This window comes from Doryrhamphus excisus, chromosome 12 (genome assembly GCF_030265055.1).
Source record: "Doryrhamphus excisus isolate RoL2022-K1 chromosome 12, RoL_Dexc_1.0, whole genome shotgun sequence".
NCBI lineage: Eukaryota > Metazoa > Chordata > Actinopteri > Syngnathiformes > Syngnathidae > Doryrhamphus > Doryrhamphus excisus.
In genome coordinates, this window is record NC_080477.1 from 13,975,113 (window position 1) to 13,985,579 (window position 10,467).

Genomic DNA, 10,467 nt, shown 5'->3' on the forward strand with positions numbered 1-10,467 from the left:
GACTAATAGATCACAGTCAACCACAAGTCAGCTCCATGTGTCATGCCAAAGTGTGTCACAAAGACAGTGGTTTTTCTGTCAAACTTATGAAAATAAAGTGACAGCGATTCAACATCAAATAAGAGTGTAATGTCCACTATACGTGCTATGATCAGAATTTTTACTCATCCATTTTTTCATATGAACACACTTTTTAGTGTTACTGCAGTGCTATCCAATGTTTTAAAGAACACCAGTCTCACATGGACTTTGAAGCGGGATCCATCCACTAGATCCTTGTTTCGTGAAAGATACTTGACATTTTTGAACATGTTTGTGATGATATAAGTTTCAGGCATTTGTAGCATTTTAATTAACGTCCTTTGAATGACAAATGTTCAATAAACACTGGTTTGTAGTCATGAGGGTTGTTTAAGTAAAAGCTGCAAATGTAGGTTTTGCTTGCTGTGCCACGGTTTTGAGCCCCCTTCAGGAGACTGAACAGAGTTAAATGATTCATTCATTAGCTTTAGTCAAAAAATGACATGCACTAACGTTTGTCAAAATGGCAGGTAAATGCTAATCAGCTGCAATTCTGTGTGGTAACATGACTCAGGCTCATTGCCAGCATATACACTTACACCAAGCTAATGAATAAATCAGCCACAAGAACAGCACAGCCTTCAGAATCCCCATCTCCCTTTCAATCAAAAATCAGTCAAAAGGTGTGCTACAACCAAAGACAACAAACATTTACTGTTTTCGTGTAACAGTTTTTTTTTTTACAGCAACCTCCTTGTTCAGGCTTCATCCAGAAAGTCTCACTAGTGCAGCTCTGTGCTGGCAACTTCTGTGCTTGCCTTTAAATTCAAAGCAGCCATTAAGATGCTTAGCGGACAAATTGAAGGCTTCATGCACATTTTAAAAACACACGTAAAGCAACTGCACGAGTGGTAACAATAAGGTTGAGAGCTATTTTCATGCAGTATATGTGTATATGCATTAGTATTAACTGCAAATGTAACATATTTCAGTACACAGTACTAGCAAAGACCAAAAAAGAAGACACGCAGGACAAACAAAGTAGCATTTCAGACAAGACACATTACCTTACATATATGTGCAAATAAATATGTAAACTGTCTGAGCTGAAACCTCCCTCACATCGAGCTAATAAAGTGCGCTAAGCCTTCAGGAAACAAACCTGGAAATGCTCTGGACAAGGTGTCCCAAGTGGAATGGTTGAAAGACATATTCACCGACTTCTTTTAACTTCATGGCTTCTCCGCTGGAGCACAGCCTTTACTCATTCCAACAATAGAAAGAGGCAAACACAGGTGGCCATGGACATCAGGTAGCTTTGTTAAAATAACCTCAGCTGTTGGGCTTGTCAGGGTGCTGAAAGAGAGCAAAAAGCTCCTCACATGTTTGCGTTTCTACTGAGCTGAAATGGGAATCCATGTTCCACGCCAAGTCAGCAGACAAAAAGTCATCCATGACCGTTTGTGTTTCGTTGCTTGTCAGGAAGAGGTGTCCGAGGCCCTCCACCTGGCTGGTCTGTGTCTCTGTGCTGTTTAAAAGCCTCACCTGTTCCCCGTGAGTGACGGGGGAATGAGCAGGTAGGCAAGGAACAAACGAAGGCAAATCTGTCTGTGTTTCGGTGTCAGAAGACTCTGTGCTCATAGAAAAGCTTGAATGGCGGAGGATGCTGCTCAGGGGAAGATGACTTCCAGTGCTCAGAAGGAAGTTGAGGTCCGTCTGAGTTTGAGTGTCGAACAGCTCCAAGTCACTGGTTTGGGTTCGATTTGATGCCTCACTTTGGTCCATATCATCCATCAGGAAGAAATCTGTCTGGGTCTGGATGTCCAAAGACTCAAGTGGCGTGTCGTCGTTCAGCCCTCCAAGGTGGCTCTCCTCTGTCTGTGTCTGAATGTGCACGGAACTGAGAAACTCTTCAAAGTCAAAGTCCATGGTGCTGTGCTGCTCCTGAACAGAGGCCAAACTTGACCCGCAACCTGCGGTGGCGTCGGTCAGCACTTGGTGGCCAGAGAGAATGTTTTCCAGGTCATTTAACAAGATCATGGTTTGGGTTTGGTTGTCTGCAACATTATTTGGGTTCAGCATGTCTGTCTGCACACCGAAACACATGCCTCCTGTTGCCTTTGTGTCCTCGTATAAACTGCCTCCTGTGGCCGTCAGAGGGTCATGTGCGTGCAGTGTGGTCTGGGTGGAGACACTGAGTGAGTCTCCGCTGAAAAGGTCAGAGCACATGACGGCCTGATCCTGAACTTTCTCCTCAGATTGCGGCAGGGTGAAGTGGGTCTGGGTCTGCCTGGTTCTACATGGTGGCACAGTTGAAGAGGAGCAAGTAGTTTGGTTTAACAATTGACTCTCTGTCTGAGCCCCAATAGTTGAGGTGGCTTTTCCCCGGGTGTAGAATGTCTGGGTTTGAACACTAACTGGCAGAAGGATTTGGGCACTAACGCTAATGTCTGTCTGGGAACAAGAGGATACCGCGGGCTCACCCACAGAACACAAGCCAATTCCCTCTGTGACCCCTGTGGGCATCTTTGCCAGGCACGACTTGTCTGTTTGAATGTTTGTAGATGTGCTGCTTCCTCTTCCTGAGTCCTGTGTGACTGGACTGTCAAGCCTGACCTGCACCCCTGTGCTGATGGGCCCCAGGCCAGAGCGAGAAGTAGGCATGCTGTCCTGAAAACAAAAACTCTTAGCATCCAGCTGGGGTACTACAGCACCCAAGGCCTGTGGCAGGAGGTGAAGAGTACTAACAGAACCTTGGTTGTTGACTGCCAGCACTACAGACCTTAGCGCGCCGCTCTCTGTAGACGGGAGAAGGACAGGCAAGTGGGCCAGCTGCATCACAGGAACACTGACTAAAGCCATGTTGGGTTTGGGCAAAAGTGGTTTCTGGAGGATTGTGTTGCCATTAGACATCTGGCAGGCCAAGTCTGGACTTTGAATAATGATGTCAGATGGTGATGTATCCTCTGATCGTGCATGAGAAGAAGGCATAATCACAGAGTCACTAGTCTTCACTTTTTCAGAACTTGAGAGCTTCTCCATCTTACGCTTTTTTACTGGTGGAATTCTAAAATGAAAAAATGTATAGACAGATCAGTGTTAAAATCACTTCATATTTCCTTTCGAATAAAACAACAAAGAAAATACATACCTGTGCTCAGTTGGAATCTCATGTCCTGTCCGAAAGATGTGTGATAGTAGTGCAGCACGGCTGGCATAGGGACAGCCACACGTACACTGGTAAGTCTTCCCACAGTCTTCAATATGCCTCTTGAGGTCACACTCAGTGCTGTAGCCATTGCTGCACTTCGGGCATTTGTGTTTCTTCTCTGCATGCATCTTCATAAAATGCTGGGAAAACAGTGAACAAAATCATTGCTAAGGAAATTGACTCGATAACGTGCTTAGGCTAAATATCTGATTTAGTTATCTGGCGATTGTACAAGACAAAAGATGTCATTTTTTTAAATGCAATTTTATGCAATGGAATTTGATTCATACTGGATATCATGAGTGGGAGGATTACACAGTTTCCCTGTTTTCATGGATCTGCAGTCCGTTTTGTAACAATGAACTACTATTTCAGGGAAGGTGTAATATATTTTTTGGACACAGCAAGGCAAAAACAAGGCACAAATAACACCTACATGCACATTAACTATGGATGTGATATTGCATTTGCACACACAGATTTGCTACCACCAATTAAAACACCTTCATTCATGCACACATTTAGATTTACTTACTTGTTTCACCAGGGAGAATTGGGAGAAGGGCCTTCCAGGCCCTCTGGGACAGCCTTTAATGGGGCAGCAATAAAGCTTTTTGGAGGTCTTCATGTCCTTTCTGACTGTGGGGTTGACAATACCATCCTGGCAGGAGACAGAGGCCAAATAGGAGCTGCATTTAGTTTTGAGTAATTTCTTGCATGAGACTAACTAATAGCATGTCGTTAAGAGAACTAACACGTGACCACCAGTCTCTTATGTCCTCATTTTATACGACACACCAGAACAAGCCACAAATGATCAACTTTTTCATCATGACAGAAGAAAAAGCCTGTATTGGCAGGCAAGCCTTCAGGTGGCAAAACACTATTACTGCTGCAGACAAAATGTGGTCAAGGTCACCTCTGTCTACTCCGACAGAGGGAGAAGTGACTCTAGTTTATCATGATGAAATCAACATCTTAAAAAATATTATGAAGGCAATGGACATAATCATATGGTTAATATGAAGTCATAATAAGCAAGGGATATGTATTTAGGTATATGTAATTTGCAGCTGTGCAATCGTGCGGTGGAATGTTCAGCTGCTTAGAATCAAAACTGATACCATTCACTCTGTTGGACACCCATGAATAATGCAAAGGATGCATACAGAGTGAGTAATAGGAGCATCTAAAGTGCTCTGTCATCCTGTTCACCAGAGAACATAGAGTAATTACCACATCTGACAGAACTGCCACATCTCTGCATTATAAATAAAACGCTTGATCCTTGTCCCAATTTGGTATAATATAGCAAAAAAGTGAATCTGCTAAAGGTGAACTGTGATAGCACAAGAGAACACTGTACTGTTTGGAAGTATTTTATGCAACTCTTAACATGTACAAATATGATCCTTTTGCTGTCAAAGCCAAAGATTGCAGGAACTGACACAGAAGGCTTCCATTTCCATCAGTTTTACTCTCAAGTGTCATCAGAGCTCTCGAATGCAGGACACAGTGTTACTGTGTGAAAGTACACAGTGTGTCTTTGCAGCGTTCTGTGTAAAAGACAAAAGCGGCTAATTTTCACATGTTCTGTCATATCAAATACAGTATGAGACATGTTAACAGACTATTAAGTTAGGAAAGGGTGTCTCAATACAACTTTTACAATTCCAATACTATACAGTATGAGGAAAAGTTCACCTTCTCACATTGAAAACAAGGACCCTTGCTGTTTTATGTGGTGGGACGGGTTGAACTCCCCTGGTGCTGTGTCACCACGGGGGCCTTGTGCATGGCAGCTCTTGCACTCCGCTGTAATGTCTTTCTGACTGTTACGACACACTGTTGTTGCAATCATGTAGGTTGGAGTGCTGGAGCGGAGTCTGATTGCTTACATTGGAGTTCTGACATCTGAGAATTTAGATGCAGGCCGTTTTAACCGGATAATCTTATTTTTTTTCCCTGATATTGGACCAATTTCCGATATAAACATTGGATTGAGACACCCCTGATCCTTGGTTAAATGTAGGGAATGTTGCTGCAGGAGGATAATACAGGCTTTACAGTTCTCGAAACTGTAAGACAGAGCTCCAGGTTTTATTAGAAAATGTGAAATGTGCAGCGAAGCCTGATAGCTTTCTACCGCACCCTCTTCTTTTATGTTACTCTCCTCTGAAATGGTGGGCATATACACTGTTTATCATAAAACCCGAAATGGGCTGCACAACGAATGAGTGGTTAGTGCGCAGGCCACACATTTAGGAGACCGGAGTTCGATTCCACTCTCGGTCATCTTTGTGTGGACTTTGCATGTTCTCCCCGTGCGAGCATGGGTACTCCATTTTCCTCCCACATACCAAAAACATTCATGTTAAGGTAATTGGCGACTCCAAATTGTCCATAGGTATGAATGTGAGTGTGAATGGTTGTTTGTCTATATGTGCCCTGTGATTGGCTGGCGACCAGTACTCCGCCTCTCGCCCGAAGACAGCTGGGATAAGCTCCAGCACCCCAGCGACCCTCGTGAGGATAAGCGGTAGAAAATGAAAGAATGAATGAATAAAACCCGGAACTTCACAAATGACAGTGTCTCCTCTTACAAAATTGGAGGCAGCATGGACATATTTTTCTCAGGTTTGATGGTCATAAAGCACTTCTGGGTACATTACAACAAGAAATTAAAGAATATATACTGTATATTTGACAGTGGCCCTTAATATTGCCTTAAAGCAAAACAAAATAAATAAATAAAAACACACACCAATGGCCTTCTCATTACAATTCCCAGCGCCCAAGCCTGTTACAGAACAAGAGTCAACCTTTGCATGCAAAGAACCTCATTCATGCTGGACACAGATGAATCACAGCCTCCCACGAAAAACCCTGGTCGTGGGTCGCAGTTTTCACTGCCCCCACAGTGGTCGCCGAATAACAGCTCTCACTGCTTGTACAATGAACACCGAATAACAGCTTGTGAATGAGGACTGAGTGGAATCAGACTATCAATGGTCGAACACAGCAGGAACCACGTTTTCATTTAGCAACCGCGTCAACCAAGCGGCACATGGCCTCATAGCTAACTTAAGTTAAGCCACTTATCTGAAGAAACTTTCTAATGATGACTCAAACGACAGCACGGCACTTGTCTATACCAAAACTATAATTAGCAGTATCATGTTTTAGCTGTACTGTGAAGTTAATACGGATGGCTTGCGTTTTTAACAGTGCGACGTTTCACAATACATAGCTAAGTTAGCTAACTTAGCATGCATGAGTTCTGTTCATGTTGAGAACCAAATAACGTTCTAGTGATTTACCTTCACTCTGTGCGACTTCACAAGATGCATGTTCAATGCAGGTGTGTTGGGGAGGATCTTGCCACATCCTTCAACCGTGCAGAGGATGTTCGTCCTCACTTCTTTGGTTAGCTCCAGTATGGACGGTTTAATGATTTCACGAGACTGCGACACAGACTCCTGGTAACCCCACGGGCTGTATTTAGGTGCGTTATCTCTGGTTCTCGCATTGTCTTCAGCCGAAGAGGCAGCCATGTTTGTGTGTTGACAGTCACTCCTGGATCAACGCGACGACGGCTGACATAACCTTTCTTACGTTTCATTGACAGCCTGTTCGCCCAATGAGAGGAAAGAAAGCGTCACGAACGTCGCTACCACAGTAAAAGCACCCACATTTCCGGTTTTCAAAGTAATAAAACACAATTGAACAATGCGTTGATTAGTTTGCGTGCGACTCCATGTTTTGCTTTATAATTAAATACAAAATACTTTATTCTTCAAAAAACTATTTTTGTGAAACCACCAGACTTCTTTGCATTTTATCCCAATTACTTTATGAAGGGTTTTACAGAAAAATGTCACTTTTATGTCACAATATGGAAAGTAATTTAGTCCATAGGTATGAATGAGCATGTGAATGGTTTTGTGTGTATATGTGATCTGCGATTCACTGTCGATCAGGATAGGCTCCAGCTTACATGACCCTAGTGAGGATAAGTGGCACAAAAAATGAATGGATGTTCTTTATCTCCCACAAAGATATCAAATTCCTTCACTTTGAGAATTACAGTAATGAGTCGACAATCACAATTATTTACAGATTTAAAAAGCATACATTGAATTTCTTACATACAATTTGGACATGTAATAGAGTTTAATGTAATTGTCTTAAAATATATACACACAAAAAAATATTCAACTATCAACATTTGACTCTACTTACCCGTGAAACACCATAAATCATGGATCATAGTGCTTACTGAGTTTTAAAAGATAACCATCAACAGTACAAAAAAACCCAGGTTATATTGTAATATTCATGGTCCTGTAACAGGTTAGTTGGGTGGCTGGTCGGGTTGTGAAGAGGGTCCCTGGGCATTGTCTGTGATGACAAAATAATTTCTTCCTTTTCGGGGAATGGACGACAGCAAAAGTGTAACTGGGGTGGAAGCGATTCCTGTAAGACATTAAAATGCAGACGCTGTATTGATTCAAATGTTTTTACTTCTAGACATACATATTTTTTTGTGGAAGCGGCGTAGAAGTAGAAGACAGCTTCAGGGGCAGGTAAAAGAAGCTTTGGGTCGAATAAAATGAAAGCAGATATCAATGTGGGAAGAGAATCTGGAAACCAGCAGGAAAGCGCCCTCTTGTGGTGAAATCTTTGACATTACTTAATGAACTGTCTGACAATAGTCAATGTTTGTTTTTTTGAGAACTGAAACAAAAAAACAGCTACAGTCACACTATGTTGCATTGCAAATTAAATGTATAAACACATTATTTCTGTATGTGGCAAACAAAAAGTGCTCTTACCTGAAGAAGCACAGTGCCTGAGTGACTCCAATATGTTGGTGCTTGCAAATTTGACCATACACTTGAAGGGTCTCTCTTGCTCAGTCATTGTCTTGTTGGTCGGGTCTCTGAACTTTGTCTCCAGCTGAGGACAAGCCAACAAATGCCACAATAAACATATCACAACAACAATGGCAGTTGAGGGACACATTCATTTTGCTTTGCTAACTTAGTTAGGACAGTCAGACATTCCATCCATCCACTTTCTATGCAGCGTATCCAAACCTAACATGCAGTGGGACCTGATTTTTAAAAATGATTATCTCCTATTTACACTTGTGTGGCAGTTAATAGTGTTTATAAGTACAAAAAATGTGTAGCCCTTCCCAGGGGGAGCACGCTTCACTAATTGAGAAGCCCTGAATTATGGCAAGAATTTGACCCTGAAATTGATTTTGTTTCTAAACGCAAACAAATCCAAGCAAAACAAAACAGAGGTACGGTTTATTATATTTCCAAATACAAGAAGGATTTTCAGTACCTTGTAAACTACAGATTGTAGCTGTGGTAACTGGCCGCCACCAAACGCTTCACGGGCCATTTGAAGTCTGTTCACTTCAGCCTCAGCTTGTTCTCGCTCTATGTTGGGGTCTGTGAATATAAAGTAAGTAGTATATTAAAACTGCACACAGATGTGGTTTTAAGTGTGCAAATACACACAAGCAGTGGTGGAACTTCAGTTGAGATAAAAAGACACATACGTGAGACTGTCCGACCTGTACTGGTAAGAGGGCTGGGGTACTTGGTTGGAAACACCTTGACAAGAAATGCAGAAGTACATATGATGTTATGTTATTATCCACACTGTTTTAAATCATCTAATGATATGGTCTTACCTGTTCATATTGCTGCATCAGCAGGTCCCGAATTGCCGTAAGTTTCGGTCCACTGAGGTGAGCATCCTTCATAGCCTGATGCCTGGTGGCTATGATTAAAGCCTTGAAGGGAGAGGGGGCTCTTTAGACAAGAAAAACAGAAACTCATGCTAATGTGACACCAAAGCAATGTATCACCTGGGACAAAAGGGGCTTTTGCTTGGACGTCAGTCTGGTCACAAATACATAACTTGTACAGAGGTAGTGAACAACATATGTTGGCTTTAAGTTGTTGGGCCGAGAGAAGCTGTCACCCCATGCAATGCGGATCCATACAGCGTCATCAGTGTTCTTCTTTATCTTGACAGACACCTTGAATGTCAAAGAAGACTGTATCAAACTGAGAAATCTACATACACTCAGATTTGCAAAAAAAATACATACGTTTTTTACGAGTTCACCGAGGTGGGATTTAAATTGTTCCTTGAACTGCAGCAACTCCACAGCTTGAGCATCAGCTAGAAATCACAAACATGTGAATACAATACAGTATATGGAAAATAACAATGTATATTCTTAAAATACCTTCAGGATGCATCAGCTGGAATGCGTGCCACAAACCCTGGTTTGGATTATCAATGACATCTGAGAGAAGAAAGTAACAGAATGTACAATATACATTACGAGGGGCACTGAATTAAAGGTAAACAAACGATGTGAACATAAAAATGACTTACATATCATCTCTAACTCTACGATATGTTTAATCGTCCATCCATTTTCCTGAAAGGGAGGGATAGATGCTGTAAAGTTAAAGAGAAAGTGACCAACAACATCGCAAGCTATGTAATCAGCATTAGCTATGCCATGTTTAAGGATGGGTGTACTATTTTACACAGCGTGTGGGGGAAGCCACTCATGTAATATGGCGAGCGTGATTATACTTAACTCTGCGTCAAGTTTAATTGTCCAACCATTTCCCTACCAAGTTGTGAAAAGGGTGAAGATACAGTCAGAAAAACAGCGCCACGTACCTCAGAAAAGGCGAGAAGTGTGTCCGTTATCGTTAATTTCGATTGAGTAAAATCGATGGTTTGTTTTTGAGCCATTGTCATGCGACCCCACTTCTCCAACGTTGGTTTGAGAAGTTGAGCCGGTATCCGCCGAATGAGGCGACGCAACAAGTATTTCATCGGGTCTTCCATTATTCATAAACCGATATTCGACATGCAACGCCTACGACTGGGTACCTAAAATTGACTTAAACACAATTGTTGACTCTATCAAGTGGGGATAGCTAAAACAAGAGCGTCCTCTTCTCCAAACAAACCGCCCTTTCGCAGCAAACAAACGAACCAATCAAAAACGCCCAAAATATATGACTAGTTTGGTTTGGCGCCCCCTGTTGTATTGGAGTAGTAGTGAGTAAACCACTGCTGTAATAATAAATAAAATAATAAGTTAAAAACATCACGACACAACTGAATCATGAATCAATAAAAGAAAGTAAAACAAAACAATAATTACACAATAGTGCCGTACAGTG

At 42.0% G+C, this 10,467-nt stretch overlaps 2 protein-coding genes across 2 annotated transcripts; both read right to left on the reverse strand.

Annotated features, from left to right (window-relative positions):
- Positions 1-481: 481 nt before the first annotated feature.
- Positions 482-6,881, reverse strand: atmin (ATM interactor). Its single transcript, XM_058088539.1, has 4 exons — positions 6,553-6,881; positions 3,768-3,893; positions 3,173-3,372; positions 482-3,088 (listed from the first exon to the last, which is right to left on the reverse strand). Exons 1-4 carry the CDS (start codon positions 6,784-6,786, stop codon positions 1,354-1,356), a joined length of 2,295 nt encoding a protein of 764 aa, XP_057944522.1. The 5' UTR covers positions 6,787-6,881; the 3' UTR covers positions 482-1,353.
- A 380-nt stretch (positions 6,882-7,261) lies between these two features.
- On the reverse strand, positions 7,262-10,442 carry cenpn (centromere protein N). Its single transcript, XM_058088543.1, has 10 exons — positions 9,956-10,442; positions 9,659-9,704; positions 9,507-9,566; positions 9,366-9,439; positions 9,120-9,293; positions 8,943-9,044; positions 8,808-8,862; positions 8,588-8,697; positions 8,068-8,191; positions 7,262-7,708 (listed from the first exon to the last, which is right to left on the reverse strand). The coding sequence occupies exons 1-10, from the start codon at positions 10,124-10,126 to the stop codon at positions 7,587-7,589; spliced, it is 1,038 nt and encodes a 345-aa protein (XP_057944526.1). The 5' UTR covers positions 10,127-10,442; the 3' UTR covers positions 7,262-7,586.
- Between the last annotated feature and the right edge of the window lie 25 nt (positions 10,443-10,467).